This window comes from Thunnus albacares, chromosome 4, assembly GCF_914725855.1.
Source record: "Thunnus albacares chromosome 4, fThuAlb1.1, whole genome shotgun sequence".
In the NCBI taxonomy this organism is placed as follows: Eukaryota; Metazoa; Chordata; class Actinopteri; order Scombriformes; family Scombridae; genus Thunnus; species Thunnus albacares.
In genome coordinates this window covers 13,870,030-13,887,640 of record NC_058109.1, presented here as the reverse complement: position 1 = coordinate 13,887,640, position 17,611 = coordinate 13,870,030, and the positions used below count along the sequence as shown (strand labels likewise).

The 17,611-nt window shown below is 39.6% G+C and overlaps 1 protein-coding gene across 1 annotated transcript; it reads left to right on the top strand.

Annotated features, from left to right (window-relative positions):
* Positions 1 to 4,912: 4,912 nt before the first annotated feature.
* wnt2ba (wingless-type MMTV integration site family, member 2Ba) lies at positions 4,913 to 16,468 on the top strand. The gene is made up of 5 exons (XM_044350294.1): positions 4,913 to 5,505; positions 8,771 to 8,988; positions 9,835 to 10,112; positions 11,134 to 11,398; positions 14,284 to 16,468. The coding sequence occupies exons 1-5, from the start codon at positions 5,333 to 5,335 to the stop codon at positions 14,511 to 14,513; spliced, it is 1,164 nt and encodes a 387-aa protein (XP_044206229.1). The 5' UTR covers positions 4,913 to 5,332; the 3' UTR covers positions 14,514 to 16,468.
* Positions 16,469 to 17,611: the final 1,143 nt, after the last annotated feature.

Below are 17,611 nucleotides of genomic sequence, written 5' to 3'. Positions count from 1 at the left end.
AGCAAAAATGTAGTGCTGTGGATATGTAAAACATAAGAGACAGAACTATATCTGTGACTTTATTCGACCATCCTGTGGAAGCATTGATTCTGTGGCCCTCGTATGCACTGTTTATTTCATATGCATGACTGTTAAATATTTCTGTACTTGTGTGGATGGTGTCTGACTATTTGGATGCTGAGAAGAGGAGTGTCACCTCGCCGTTCTTGTTTAGTTAAGAAGAAAAGTTTTGAAACTCTTAAGTGGTCTGAACTGTTATTTTGCGCCCTGTGTTGCTTCAGCTGTAAACAGCGTTCTTGCGGTATTCTGTGTAAGTGGCATCACTCCAGATTAAGAGATAGAAACTGGTGAGCTGATGGGTTTGCAGTTGCGAAAGTGCACGGAAAATAGAGAAAGATGCAATAACTTCTCTGGGGTCTGTACTGTCACATTATATACATATACTGTAGTGTCTCTCTCAATCAGTCAGTGCTGGTCAATATAGCTTGACATCCAGATCAGCACATATATGCAGAGCACAAGCTGACTGGGCTTAATCCCCCTCCTGGTTGTTGGGGAAGGGTTGGCTGGTTAACGGGACGGGTCACCTCTTCTCTGCTCAGCTCACCTAATTAACATTCCAGTGTAGGACAGCAGGACTGCATCCCAAATCCAGCACAGGCATGCCTGGTCCTCCAGCAAAGCCCCATCTTTCTCAGCCTCCATAAACACAGGCTCAGGTTGATGAGCTGTGAGGGGCCACGTCCTAGCTGCCGTCACTGCCAGTATGGCACTGTAGCTACTCTACTGTAACTCTGTCGTCTTCTGCTGGGACTCACTCCAAAACACTGAGAAGGAGACCCAAAGCTCTACACTTTAAAGCCATTATATGATTGTTGTGAGAACTTTCAGACATTTAGTGAAAGAAAGCACACAAAATCCTATTTTATGGTGAGTTTTATCTTTGTGTGAGTAGTACAATTTTTCTGGAATAATAATTTCTCTGGTGAATAGTTAAGCTTCTGTTTCAAAACTTGGATGTCTTGCATATCTGCACTGAATTGAAATGTCTTAACATGCATTAATATTCACAGTCTGACTTCAGGCTTAAGGCTGCATGACTTGGATAAAAAACTATGCCTTTTTTTTAAAAAACTTAAAATTTATTCCAGCTATGGATCATAACCTAAAATGGGTCTTGGCTCTCCTGTTAGGATTCCACACTACAAGAGGGGTAATAATTAACTGTTTCATAAGAAGAAATCTCTAAGCAGAAGATTACATTTTTGAGGTGCCCAACCTCATAAATTTGGCGAATGCTGTTTTTTTTTCCCCCTAGATTGGACGGGAAAAAATACATATTGTTGCATTTTGTTCTAAGGCTGATGTAGATTTGTTGGATCTTTTCCCTTTAAGGTCGTGTGAGACGTGCTTGTGGTAAAGCAACGTATAAATAAATGAACTTGAACTCGAACTTGAAAAGGATTGCTGTGGCCACATCCCTCCTGGGTGGATCTGGTAAGCGCTTTACTTTATGACTGCATGGTGCACAATGCAAGACATACAAAAAGTCCCTAGCTCTCATGGCTGCAGTGTCATGTTGTGTGAATGAGATGACAACACTGAGATTAAGGTGGGAGCACGTAATTTGTCATGAGTTAAACTGCAAAATTTGCAGCCCTTTCATTTCAGACCTCTGGCAAAAAAGCAAAATGTCTAACCGTCCAGCTCCTTGTCTGTCAGTAAGGAGGTGATCGTCTCTGTCACCACTCCAGTCCAACAACAACGTCGTAATCATCTTCATCTGAGAACTAATCTCTGTGGCCTGTACCGTACCACTTTTTCCTCATTTTCTTGCTTCATTTCTCTCTCTGTCCTCTTTTCTCCCTGTCACCCTCTTTTCTCCTTCCAAAATTAGCCCAGGCCATGAGATGGGCCTAGAATAGGAGCCCGGGCCCCTACACTGAGCCTCTTAAAAGACCACAGCTGGAGCTGGCTCAAAGCGAGACAGAAGGAGAGGGAGGGAGGGCCGGATGGCTAGTGTTATCGCCACCATCACCTGCTCCCTGTAAAGCAATTTGTTATAGAGTTGTCACTGTAAAATCCATAGCTTGTCCTGGGGTAAAGAAAGACAGGGTCACGTGTAATGAGGATCTGAGTGTTGCTCCAAATCCAGATATGACATAACTGAAGGACAAACAGCTGGCCTAAGTGTGTCAGTGTCTGTGTGTGAGAAGAATGAGAAGAGAGAACATCCAGTGAAAAAAGGCCTCAACACTTTAATCTATATCATAAAGTACACAGTGTCATGTAAATTTATGTGTGGTTTGGGGGGAAAAAATGATAAAAAAAAGAACTATTTCCTGATAAGACAATGTGTAATTTGGAAGATCCCACTGAATTCCAAGATGACAAACAGTTTACATTCACATTTACGCACACAGACACACAGACACACAGACACACAGACACACAGACACACACACACACACACACACACACACATACACACACACTACTACTCCATTCGTAGTCTGTGCTGTGGTATTTTTAGGCAGCTGCATTGTTATTGACCTTTACTTAGGTCCCTAACTAACACCCCTGGATTTGCACTGATTAAAATGACCTCACACTCTTATATACACATACTGTATTGCACATAGTGTCTAGCCAGTGTCTTTATCTACCTGCTGGACACACATACACACACACACACACACACACACACACACACACACACACACACACACACACACAAACACACACTGCACACTAACAGAAGTCACAGGGATAAAAGCCAGAAATGTCCTTGAGGTGGGTCATATGTTTCCACATTGGCTGGATGAGACAAACCTGTTTCTGGATCGAGACTGTTGATATGAGCTGAACTACAAACATGCACTCCAGTGGCATTGTAGGAGAGGTTCAAGTGCTTGGAGTTGGGAGGAAGATATTTACTCTCCTGTTTTCCCATGTGGCACAAAGGAAACTTTTAAAAACTTATTAATCATTTTCTAACGGAAAAAAGACTAAATTGGGCCCCATACTAAATTTGGAGAGACCAGGGAAATTATGAAAGCTATGCACAGTAAGCAATGTCAAGAGTCAACCATGACGCAAATGTAAGAGACTTCTTCCATGCAGCTCACCTGAGCTGTCTCTACAAAACAGGGACAGGAGATATAAAAATCTTGTTTGGGACACAATTTATTTGCAACACCATAGTATTTCCTCCACCCTCTATCAATGGCTACTGATGGAAATTTGAATTATTTTTGTCTTCCTTGTCAAATATTTGTTTATACTGTATCTTAACACCAGTCCAGTTTGAGCTTGAACTTAGCCTCACCTCTTCAATTAAAGCTTATTTTATGATTTGGGAATATATAAATAAAATTGACTATACTTGACTGCTTAGATGAGACAAAAATATGGCACCTACCTAATGAAACTCTTGAACAAACTCTGCATGAAACAAGTAGTTTTTGGACTGAAAATACAGCATCTTTACAACCATGAAACTGCCTCTGAGTGGGTTTCTTGAGCCTGGTCTCACACCGGTTAAAATCTTAGAAATGCAACAGCAATGGTGTTTTGATGTGTTTAAGGCGTTGAATTGAGACAAATCACACTGGACCTGCAGGCGTATGAAACAATGTCTAAAATGCCCCCTGGGAAGGATTACCTATCTCTATGGAGACACCAAGTTCCTGTTTAATGATGTGTCAAAGCATGAAAGCTTGACCCCTCATAGCTGAAGCTTCCCAAGCAAAACTTTCTCCTCTATACTGATGACACAAATGGACAACAGGCATGACCTACCTGCCTACCTTTTATTCAAAATTGTAAACATCCAATGTTTGGTCTATTAATTAGTTACATCATGCAAAGTGTTTTTCTGTTCATTCACTGTTAATACATCTTTGTGAATAAATGAATCATTTAACACAGTTAACACAGGGGGCTTTTTAGTTCAGTTGCATACTGTGATCTTCTGACCATAACTAGAAGTGCAATGATTGGTCCATTAATCGATTAGTTAATAGACAGAAAATTAATCAGCAACTGTTTTGATAATCAAATAATGGTTTTAGTCATTTTTAAAGCAAAACTTTGCTGGTTGCAGCTTCTCAGAAGGGAGGATTTGAAGCTTTTGTGTGTCATACATGAGAGTAAACTGAATTTCTATTGATTTTGGACTGTTCAGATAAAACAAGACATCTGAAGAAATCACCATGAGCTCGAAGAAATTATGACTGAAGTTATTTTTGTGGCTATTTTCTGACATTTTATGGACAAAACCATTAAATGATTAATAAAGAAAATAATCAATAGATTAATAATAATGAAAATAATAGTTTGTTGCAACCCTAAGCATAACAGCATCATTTACGGTTTTGAACCCAGAGGTTTTAAAGTTTCTGGAAAAATGTAGAGTGGAAATTAACAAGAAAATATTTTAATTTAAAAGAAAATATCTTCAATAATGTTTTAAACTTTAGAGAAAACTGCCTCTTATATCAAACTCTAAGAGCAGCCAGCAGGCCCCTGGGGAAACTGTTATGCTGTTGGATATAAAGTATGATATGATCACTCGAGTGCATACACCCTCTCCCTCCCAGTGGGAATATCACTATAAACATTAGGCCTATAGGCCATAGTGATTATTGGACCGCGCTGTGTAATGGTTGTTCTAAAGTGGTAAAAAAGTTGGATGTGTTGAGTTTTAAATGAGACACCACAGGCAGGGATTACTTTCCATCACACTAAATATAGCCTAAACACCTCCTGTCCTGCTGTCCGTATGTTTACATACCGCTACTTGTAATTTTCAGACAAAGGGGGTGGGGGTAGGGAGGGGGTCACAGACAGCTGACGCACAGGAGCGCTGCGCGTTTCGGTGCGCATCTTCATTCCCGGCTGCAGGAGGAAAGGTGCGCACAGTGTCTATCCCATCCTCGGATACACGTCTTCCACTCGACTCGTGTCTGATATAAGCGACGTCCTCTCACAGCATCGGATTTTGTACATTACAACTTCCCGCAGATTCATTCACCTTAAATTCGGTGCGCAACAGCTGAAGAAAGAGTGAATTTATTGCTAATGCAAGACTTTTTGAGACATCTGAGACAGAGGAGCAGCTCAGCTCTCTCATTAAATACAAACTCAAACTCCTATGAAGATTATGGATGCACTCACAGAAAATCTGCATGGCATTATTAAACTAGGAGCAGCCGACTGATGAAGTTTAAGAGCACTTCTCATCCGTGTGAAGTTCTTTTTGTTCCCCAATGATGGACGGCGGACAATCGTCAAGGACTTTCACACCTGATTGTGCAGCCTTAGCCAATACATGAAAGGAAGAAACACGTTTTTTCTGATGAAATCTCGGGGCTTATCAGACTGCAGCAGGGCTATGGGGATCAGAAATGGGACAAAAATCCACTCCAAACCCATCTCTAGAATATACTTCATTTTTATTTTACTCCTGCTTATTTTCACACCAAGAGTGGATTCATCGTGGTGGTGAGTGAAACCTTTAAAAGTGCATTTCGTGACGTTCAGATCCGTTTAAGTACAATCACTTTTAATCAGTCGATTAGATAAACATCTGTAAAACTAATATGTGAAGTTAAAGATGCAGGTTCTGCAGACGTTCTGATGCACATGACAACAACAAAATGTTTGCAACTCAGTATACACACCTTTTAATATGTCTGTTTCAACCTGGGTATCTTTAATTTTTGTGTATTACCACTATAAATCTAGTTGGGATTCTCTCTCATGCACGAAGATGGGAAAAGGTCTTGAAAAAAAGGCAAAAGAGCTCCATACATAACTTCCAAATGTTTATTTGACAAAATGTAATCCAAAACTTTTATTATAATGAGGTCACTCTGTCGCTTTTTTGCCAACCTACCAAAAAAAAAAAAAAATCAACTAATGAAATATCTTGTCAAAAAAAATGGTGAAAATTGAAGACTTTCATCTTAGTTTGCCTCTGCATGGGAATTTTCTGAGTGTGTGTTGATGTTTTTTTTGTTTTGTTTTTTTTAAAACGTCAATGCAAAGTGAGATGTTCAGCACAGCAATGTGTGTCATGTGTTTATGAAGATTAATGGTGTTAGGGGGAATCTCCCCTATCCATCCATCTTGCCCAGAGTAAGTGGCAGGTGCAGGCGCTGGTGCATGAATAAATGCCCCTTGATGATTTCTCTTGAGGTTTTAAACGCCCAGAGGAGGGTGAAAAAAAAAAAAATAGGCAAGAGGGTTAACACCCCCCCTTATCCCACCAACCTGAAATAGTTGTTCTCATGTGTCAGGTCAGACTTACAGAAAATATATAGGATGTGTATTTAGCGAATAAATAGTTTCTCCCTTTATCTTTGAATGATAGCTTTGCACCATATAACAATCCGCATCTGTTTTACAGATGGATTTAGATTAAAAATGCAGCCTTTGTAAATAATATTATGAATAGTAATTTCCCAGGAGAGCCAAAAGCATATATTATCCTATTTGCTGTTCTGTAATCCCTTTGCTGTCTTACGCAAATACATTATGAATAAACTGAGAAATAAAGCTGAGAAATTCCAGAGAAAGAGAGAGACATGCAGAGAGGGAGAGGCTTGGAAGCTGTGTGTCCAGATGATTAATACTTATTTAATCCTGGTTTGTATTGTTAAGGCCTATTTTTAAGTATTGCAATCATTTAGATGAGCACCATGTGTCTTGCTGCACAGGACCCCCTTCACTCTCTCTATGTGTGTGTCCTCTTGGAGACAGTCAGGGGTCTTTTGGCACAGCCGATATGTACAACACACAATAAACACAAGTAGTGCTTCTGCTCTGCTTTACTGCTCAGGCAGATAGTCGCGGTTAGAACGGACTGGGACAGCCATAACGGGAGTGGAAACTGCCTGCTACGTCTGTTTCTGTCTCGGTGGCCAGGCGACACAAATGTGCCTGCGATTAGGGACTATAATGATATCCGGATGGAGAGTGGAGCATGCAGGCTTAAAGAGGGAGGAAGGAGGGGGTGTACGCCATCATATGGTTGATCTGTGAGGCTGGGAGGGAAAGGCCTGAGCGCCAGAGTTTGAGCAGTCACTTGTACTGTAGATGACTGTCCTCATGTCCTGTTGATAAGAGGCCCCCCAGTGTCACAATACCACCAGCATGTGATCCGCTCTTTTAAGAGTTGCTACAAAGTAAGGGATTATGCCTGAATAGAGCAGGAAGCAAAGGCCTGTCACAGGGAAAGAGGTGCTTTTCACTGAACGTGAGGAATTTAATAATCTCTTCTACATCCTGAATATCTGATTCTCAAGTAGACGAGTGGTGTGAGATGTGAAGACAAATAAGCACACCAATAGGAATCCACTCAATAATCGAGACTTCAAGGAAAAGTTTGACATTTTGGGAAATATGCTTATTTGTTTTCTTCCTACAAGTTAGATAAGAAAATTGATACCATTTTCATGTCTGCATGCTAAATATGAAGCTACTGTCAGCAGCTGGCTAACTTAGCTTAGCACAAAAATTTGAAACAGGGGAAAACAGCTAGCCAGCTTCTGTCCAAAGATAACAAAATCCACCTACCAGCACCTCTATGGCTGACAAATTAACATGATACATTTCATTTGTTAAATCCATACAAAAACAGAAGTGTAAAAACAACTTGCCATTTTATGGGGTGGAGGTTACTATTTCTTGGTCAGGACCACTGGAGTCTCTGCTGGTAGCCTGGTAACTACTCAGAGCCAAGAAAAAGTTCGGCACATAACCTCTTGTACTATGCAATTTGTCATTTTTACACATTTTTTGTAAGCATAACATAAACGAGATAGGCTTTAATTAGCGACCATTTGAATGAGCATATTTCCCAAAATGTCAAATGTCCCCAAACATTTCCTTTAAAGGGGTACTCCAGTGATTTAGTACAGTCTGGCACTTCCATTAAGTTTGGGGATTTTTGAGAGAGAGATTTAAAAAAAATAATGGTCAAAATCAAAGCAGTAGAGGCTGAGATATTTTTAGTCCACAGAATGCACCAAATACATAATGTCTTATGTTAGACCCTCCCAGTCTGCTAAAGATCCATGTTTATCTCCACACCCCCAGTTTCTGACACAGACTTTTTGTTATAAATTTGTATTCCCCAAATACTGCGTTCACATCATATCATTCAGCTTGAATTTACGAGCAGCAAAGTGGGGAAAAACATCACGTTAACCCCCAACATGTAGTTTCGAGTCAGACGTTTCAGAAATATCTGGCAGGTATGATAGAGTCAAGAAACCTGTGGCAAAATGACTAGAAAACCACCATCGCTGACAGATAAAACAAAAATAAAATTGAATATTAACACTAATACAATTGATTCAGCTAATTTAAAATGATGTATACACAGTTTGGTTGTATCTGGTTTTACTTGTTGTTAACATATGACACAGAAAAGTAGTTAATTTAGGCTGTTTATTGGTGAGACTACAAAGTTAGTAGAAGGGGGTAACCAGCTTGGAATAATGCTTGAATACTCTCAAATTGAAATTACTTGCAGTTTTACCATTCTTTCCATTCTCCCAACATTTTAGCATAAGATTAATAACCCTGATGACATCATTGTGACATCTTCAAGGGGTTATTTTCTCAGACTTGACAAAGTTTCTCCAGAGCCAATATATAACTTTTACACAGACTAGGCAGTAGTCATAGTAAGCAGTAGTAGTAGAGTAAAATGACCTTTATATGTATTATGTATTATAAACACTGTTTGTTGGATCTGCAGGTACATTGGAGCGCTGGGTGCCCGGGTGATCTGCGACAACATTCCCGGCCTGGTGAACAAGCAGCGGCAGCTCTGCCAGCGGCACCCAGACTTGATGCAGTCCATCAGGGAGGGAGCCAAAGAGTGGTTCAGAGAGTGTCAGCACCAGTTTAGACACCACCGCTGGAACTGCAGCACGCTGGAGCGGGACCACACTGTGTTTGGCAGGGTGATGCAGGGTGAGTCTGCACATGTGTGACTGGGATCTCTATCTGTGTGGTTCTTTGCGTGTGCGTGACAGCGGTTGTTTATGCCAGTGACACTTGAGTTAATCATCCTCGTAAATGTGTCTTCTGTTAGCAGATGAGCACAGAATTAATAGGTGTTGTATTAATTCAACTTTGCCCTGGCATACAAACAGAAAGAGAAAGTGTTGTGTTTTTTTTTTAACCTTCTCTGGAATGAAGGAAGATTGGGAAAGTAGATGTTCCCCGAAAACAAGTAGCAGATCGAGAGATCCACACTGGTGATGTATAAACAGTAATAGGAGATGTAAATATTTGGGTAGATGTTTCTGGCAGCCAGACAAAGCTTTACTCCCTGACATATCGCCTGTGTTCTGCTTCATTGCGTGAGCAGGAATGAGGACGGGAGGTGGGTGGGAAAGCCAGACCAAATAACCCCCAAAATCTCCTCTACTCTGAAATGAAAACACAGCCCAGTGACTGAGAAAGCTGCCATCTGTGCAAATTAAAAGGTGAAAGAAGAGTCTGGACTGTGATGTTATAGCTGACATGCTGCTAACTCTGTCTGGACCATCCACCATAAATGGACTGATTTCTGTGCTCCTGCTGTCTGGAATATACTTGAGAAAGTCTGCTTTACTGAATGGTAACACTGTGAATGTAGGCACTAAAAGAACAGCTTGAATCTCACCAAAGAAAGCAACAAAACCATTTGTGGTGTGGTGTTAGCCAACAATCACAACACCGTCATATATCAAAAGTAAATAATCTTCCATGCCTAAAGTAATACATTATTTTCTGATGATGTAATTCTAACACCTCTCTTTCCTATCTGCCCAGGCAGCAGAGAAGCAGCATTTGTGTATGCCATCTCCTCAGCTGGAGTGGTCTATGCCATCACCAGGGCCTGCAGTCAGGGGGAGCTTAAGATCTGCAACTGCGACGGCCACAAGCGTGGGCAACACAGAGACAGCGAGGGCAGTTTTGACTGGGGTGGATGCAGTGACAACATTGACTACGGCATAAAGTTTGCTAGAAAGTTCATAGATGCTCAGGAGAAGATGGTGAAGGATGCTCGTGCGGTGATGAACCTGCACAACAACCAGTGCGGTCGGACGGTGAGCAGCAGCTTTACTGTTAACACTTGAGCTGTAGCAGCACTCTATGCTACAGTTTGGAGATAATTTTCTAGACTGTAAAGTAATGAAGTAGTAAACCTACTTCCTACTATGAGAGACTACAAGGCAAAAACTGATCTTTTTTTTTTACAATGCATGTACATGACTAGTAGAAATGCTGTGCTGTGTAGTTGTATTCAAAGAAAAAAAAACACTGAAAATAACTTTTATTGAGTAGACACTATCAATTGTTTACCATTTAAATTGAACAGAAAACATATTTAAAATATCTCAATTAGGGTTGAGTGATATGGAAATGTTATATTATTTTCTCAATCAATTGACTCATTGTTTAGTCTATAAAATTTCAGAAAGTAGTGAAAAATGCCAATAACAATTTTCTAAAGCCCCGTAGTGATGTCTTCAAATTGGTTGTTTGGTCTGACCAAGAGCCTAAACCCCAAAGATATCAATTTGCTATCACATAAGACAGAGAAAAGCAGTAAATTCTAACATTTGAGAATCTAGAACAATGTTTGTCATCTTTGCTTGAGTCAATAAATCAAAATAGCAAATAGCAATCATCTAATCAATTAAAAAACTGTTTGTTACATATATTTCAATTGCATGTGCACAAAATTCATCATGGTGAAAAAATGTTATCCATATTGCCTACCACTAATCTCTGTGCTGTGCTGTTCCTGAGGTACTGACTTGAATCGGCTTTTTGAAGAGTAAAATTAAGTCTAGGTTCTTATAAAGACAACCACCTACAAAATGAGATTAGACCTCCTGACAACATTCCTTTTTTATGAATTTGCTTTGCTATCAGTAGATTTTATATCCAATTTTAGGTAGCTGGGTTGCATCAAAAAAAGTCTCCAAAGTAACATTACTTGCAGTAAAATCTGGTCAGTGAAGAATACTTAGCTAACTGTGCTAGTAGGGCTGATCACACCTACATCATGCCACGGGCAACATCACAGCCTTAACACCCTGTCACCTTTGACCTCTGCTCTAGGCAGTGAAGCGCTTTATGAAGCTGGAGTGCAAGTGTCACGGGGTCAGTGGCTCCTGTTCTCTGAGGACCTGTTGGCTGGCTATGTCTGACTTCAGGCGAACGGGAGACTACCTTCGCAAGAAGTACAAGACGGCCATCGAGGTGACCATGAACCAGGACGGGACAGGTTTTATGGTGGCCGACAGGGACTTCAAGGGAAGCACCAAGAATGAGTTGGTGTATGTCGAGAACTCGCCAGATTACTGTCTCATGGACCGTGCAGCAGGTGAGTGAATGAGGAATGAAGTTGTCGCCACTGATAAGTATGATTATGTCTGTAAAAAAGGGTGAAAATAGAAGCATTTGTATAGATACTTCAGGTGCACATGAATAAAAAGAGGGGCATAAAGTATAGAAGACAAACAGTGTGTGGCTGTAATTTTACATGATATGTAAGATATTCTTAGCTCAGTGTTGTTTTTCACATTTGAATCATTATCTTGTGTAAGGGTTAGTTCGTCCAAATCGCCCAAACAAAAACATTTTCCTTCTGGTATGTAGCTACGCCAAAACCTTTGAGATATTTTGGAGTTAAAAAATCCGATAAATACATATAAGCCAGTATTGATTTCATTGCATTAACACATAACATTTATTTTTAGATAGGGAACCACTGAATATTGAAAATTTTCTTATGTTACTGAACATCACCAAAACGTTGTTAATAAAGTGAGAATAAGTGATTGATGGTGTGCAGAATTTTTGGTCCTTTCACAGTCCCAGTTTACGATCGGACGCACTTGTCCACAAGATTTTCTGCAGTGCAAGAACTTTGTGTGTTACTACCATTCATTTTCTTGTACTGAGCATTGCACAGTTTACAGTTGAAAAATAAATTTGTCAGTGCTCTCTGGTGGATAAACTACTGTATGTTATATCTTTACTGTCTCTAAATTTCCATTTTGGTTCAGCAATGTTTTGTTGCCTATTAGCCAACATATATGGCAATATTTATCTGCAGTAATCCAGTATCATCCAATATTTATCACCCAGGTTCTACTTTTTCCACTATACTTCTGCCACCAACCCAATAAATTATAGGTAATCAGCATTAAAAAATTACATTGGATAAACTCAACAACTATGTCTCTTAACTGCATGATGCCATGGTTACTTGATTACCTTGCTGTGAAAAAAAAATCATTGAAAATTGTTTTCTACTTATTGTACAGTATGTGGAATATTTTGAGATATCAGCAAAGCATCTTCAATCTACATTCTGAGATTCAGTGAAGCACTCTTGAGCTTTTTTATAGGATTTTAATTATTTTAATTTATTTTTAATTTATTTTAATCATTTTAATTTTAATTCATAGTAAAATTGAGCAGATTCTTTTGAGACAACACAAACAGGTGGTTGATCCCATGTCAGTTCTAAGAAATCTATGAGAATCAGACACTCGTCCATTGAGGGTTTGCATTCCTTCACAGCTTAAAGTTCAATGATTTGACCTTTAACATCTCCTTTAATTCCTAGTGTTTGCTTTGCCTTGTTAAGCTCTGTCTCTCTCCTCCAACCCAGCCCCTTCAATGGAGCATGAAGGAGTTCACTAACTCACTGTTAATAGGTTAGTTAAAGAGATAGCATAGTGTATGTGTGGGGGGGACATCATGGTACTACCTTAAGAGATTTTTCCACCCCTTCCTACAGTTACCTTGGTTGCAGGTTGATCTGAGGTATAATGAAGGTGTGTTCACTCAGAAGGACAGGCTGTCTTTCCTTGTTAAAAGGTGATCTTAAAAAGGAGCTTATGACCCTCCTCACCGCTAATCTCTATTGTATAGGAATTCACAGCCTAAGGATACATGCAGGCTTATTTTTCAAATCCTTCCTTTGGTCAGTATTAAGCTCCACTCCCTGGAGCCTGAGGGGAATATCTCCTCTTATCCTTTTCTCTTTACTTCAGGGATGCTCTGTTATTAGACGTGGCATCTGATCTTAGGCTTAGATTTTACACCTGAGTACATGAACACCTTTGTGTTTGGGTCTGAGACTATTCTGTCGACCTGTCTGGAAGCCTATACTCCGATGAACAATGTGGGAAAAGTGATATTTCACTTTGGAAAAAGAGTTTCAGTTTTCAGCATCAACATCTCCACTGGTGTTCAGAGGTGCCAACATTAGCTGTTCTGGACATCTATGTCATCACTGGTGGTTTTCCAAGATGTAATTAAGTTGAGCTGATATGTGATGATGTCAAATAGGTAGCCAACCATTGAAGAATACAGTTATTGTACTGAATGGTCAACAGAAAGGGTACATACATGTCCTTCCAACTTCAAAAGTAGAAGTGAGATTACTTTAGCTGCAGCAATCAATATTTTTAAGTTAACAATTGATCAAATGATGATAATGTACTGTACGCTTTATGTAAAAAGGGTTGGTGCAAGGAATTACCACCCATCTCTGCTTTCATCATGCTTCTTTCCAGTGAAAAAAATCACTTTACACTACCTGCCGAGCACATTAACGATAGACCAAGTTAGCAACTAGCTGGTAAACACAGTTGCATAAGCACCTCAGGAGTTGGTAGAGAGCAATACAAAGCTAAACATAGAGTGACTATTGGACTTAAATTTGTCAAGTTGCCAGAAACAAGACTCCAAATGAATGCTAATGGCGCTCCGTGTCTGCTGGGTGTCAAAATAGCAGTAGGAGTATTGAAAATGAGACATCATCTTTATATGTCAGCAGGACTTTGAGCTTTGAGCAGGGACAGAAACACGCATCAAGCAACACTGTACTTCCATTCAAATTTGATGGAGAAATCTATATGTGTCACCGTCTAGTCTACCCTTTAGATTCTTTAGGCTCATTGCATTGGTTATATATAACCCAATTTTTACACTTTTACACCACACCTACAATTAGGCTATGCTTCAAAATTCCATCTTTGAATTTGAATTCTATCAGTAAAGACATTTTTCTCTGTTCACAAAAAAGAAAATGAATAGGGTGATATGTTTTTGTGAAAAAACATATCACCCTATTTAATGTAAAAGTGATTTGTAAGATATCATGTCATTATGCTTCATTATTCATTATGCTAGAAGAAAAATCATGATTTTCTCTGTAACTATTTCATTTCTTCTCATTTCTTCTCTTTACAGGCTCCTTGGGCACAGCAGGCAGGGTGTGCAACAAGTCCTCCAGAGGCACCGATGGCTGTGAGGTCATGTGCTGTGGGCGGGGCTACGACACCATGCGCGTCAAACGTGTCACCAAGTGTGAGTGCAAGTTCAAGTGGTGCTGCGCTGTGGAGTGCAAAGACTGCGAGGACGTGGTGGACGTACACACCTGCAAGCCCCACAAGCGACCCGATTGGCTGGACCAAACCTAACAAGGAGACCCGACCAATCACAACCACTGATTCATTAACATGTGCGCTACTGGCTGCATTGTATTATGGGATATATAATTGGGATCTCTTAACAGTAATACCTCTGGCTTTTGATCCTTTCACACTTCCTGAAGCAGAGACTTCACAGACTTTTATTGAATGATGCTAAACTGGAAAATAAGCCCAGTTACTGATCATGCGCTGCTTTAGTATGTGTTTCTAAAAACAATTTATTGAGCTTTTTTAAAAACAAAGTTTGAATCTTTGATACAAAATGGCTGAATATTATATTATTCTGTTGTAAATGCACCCCTGGTTGACACAGATATGAGGTTATGTCTGTTTTATCATATGTAAAGAGAGTGAGAGTACATGACTTAGCTTAAATTGATAATAATAATGACAATAAAGTAATATTTAGCCAAAAGAGAGAGAGGTAAAGGAAGAAAGATCAAGAGATCTTTTGAGATATTGTAAAAAACACTGACATGGTACCGTTTAAAATGACAAATGACATCATTGTATGGTACTGCAATATAGCATTTAAAATACAACAGACAGCTGCTGCAAATGAGTGCAACTGTAACAAACTAACAAAAAGTCTGGAAGGAGCTTATGAAATCATTCTTACACATTGAAAGTCAGAAAATCACACTGTGAATCCAAAGGAACCATTAAGAGCTGAACAAGCAAGGACTTATGGTTCAAGAGGCAGCACATCAGCCGCAGAATTGGATTTTGGCAGCCCTCTGTAGAAAAAGGACACAGAAAAAGCAAAGTTTGATGTAGACTTTGGACAGTATTTGTTCTCACACACTTGGGTTGTGTTGCCTTGTTGAAAATGTATTAATTTCTACCTCTGGTTCTTTGTGCTACACAGACAGCTTCAAGCAGCTTTGAAACTGCCCTTGTTCAAAGGCAACAGCAGTGCATAAAAATGCAACCCCCCCCCCAATTTCATTTCAATTAGGCCATTATGTTGATGCAGTTGGGGTGCCATGATAGAACGCTTCAGCAAAAAAATGCAAGACTGTCTGGCAAAAAAGTTGGTAAAAAGATGGTAATCAGATATACCAAATATTCTTGGCAGATTACTTTGTATGTGAATGGCAAAATCCTACTGTTTACCTGGTGATTGTTGCGATGAAGGATAAAAATTCCACCATGATAACTTTCCAGAGTTGTAAAATCCTATAATTTTGTGTGTGATAAGCCTTCAAATTAATGGATGTATAATTCAAACTGGCCCTCCTGGATCTCACTTTAAATGATACGCCCCCATCATCACCATTTTTTTTTTAACCCAGAGCTGTTTTCAGTCTGAACGCCCCGTCAAGCTGGAATTATGCGTCTTCAAAGATACACCTAACGAGGGGAGGGGTGTTGTTATGGATAGGACACAGAGGCTCTTGTCGGGAGGTGTTTCGAAACAGAGACCAAAAAAAAAGTAAACATCATTCTTGTTGTACGTAGTATGAATAAACTTCCGAGCAAACATCTTCCAGCCACCCCCATGCACATTCGCCTACATGCAGCACAGAGAAGTGAGCATTAGCTGCCTTTGCTGCTCAGTGCTTGCATCCATTGTTGTCAAGATTTGGCAAATGCTACTTTTGGTTACAGTTGTTTCTTAATCTTCATCCACGCTTAATGTCTCTAGTTTGGCAGCAGTGATTTCTTTTTTTGTTTAATCTTACAATACTTGTTAATGTTTGTCTTTCCTCACCAGTATAATAGCCTCTAAAACAAACAGAACCAGCATAAAGGCTGTACAGTTTATCAAGTGTTTCCTCTTTGTTTCTGTAAAAATATTGTAGATGCTGTTCAAATAATGGAAAGTCAGTTTTTGAAGCTGTCGATTATTGATGGTGAGACTCATTTAGTTATTTTAAGATGATATTGGACTGATCACTGTCTAGGAGCTGTATGCTCAGATAAATGTGACTTCTTTCTTCTGCAGGCTGCTGGGTCTTAATGGTAAAACTGGTCAATTTCACTGTTCTTAAATAACAATAAGTTGTGATGAAGGCTCATCAGTACCGCATTCTGGTACACAAAAAAAATCCATGGATCTCTTTCTTAACTAACTGTGATGCTTCTGCCCTCAAAATAGAGAGCCTCAGATTTTACATTAAAATCCTCACAAGCAGTTATACGCTGCAGTATTTTCATAGATCCTCACAAAAACTGAACAGCAAGATATGCAAGCTGAAGATCCTAATTGTGTATGCCTCTCAGTGGTGGACTGTATCTTTTTTTTAAGATTTTAAGAGCATTTCTCATCACTCACTTCAAAGGCCAGCACAGCATGTTTCTTCTGTCATCATATTGTGACAGAACATTTTTACAATGCAATCTTATGCAACTGTGCTTTTCAGTCCTTTGTGCACATATTCTCTGGCTCTGACTGGTTTGTGAGAACTTAAGTATTTCATGAAACCAGGCCAAGACGTTGCAAAAAGAGCAATGAAGTAGCTACGGACCCTGAATTTGACTTTTCAACATCTGGTTATGCAGCCAGACATCATGTTGGGCCATTTGAGACACAACCCTCAGAGGGATTTATAGATCTAAATGAAGCTGACAACAAGCTGTGGATGCTATGAGTCAACAGATTTTTTCAAGTCCATGTAATGAGGAGGAGAGCCAAAGTAAAGTGCTTTGAACAAGGCCAAATGACACACCGTGTCAAACGTTCACAAGTCAAAAGTTAATTGCAAACAAAAGAGCCTGTTTTGAATGTAAATTAAGAGTATGTTGGCTTTGTTTTTCTTAAAGATTAGAAAGGTGAGAGCTGTTCATACACAGAGGGGGCCTCAAAAAATTCATTCTTCTATTCCCCAGTTTTACTGAGTGTAATAAAGCACAACAACCATGATTTCAGTCTGTTATAAAATTAAACATCTTATGCCGAAGCCCACACTGAAAACAACCGGGTCTGCACAGTCCTGTACCATGGATTTCGATTGATTGAGGGTAAATATTGTAGCTACTTCAGTTGGTTTGGATCTAGTCACCACTTAGACTTTAAATTTTTCAGATGAAGCCAACAAAATAAGTATTTATACCCAGATACAATACAGATTTAACAAGAAGTT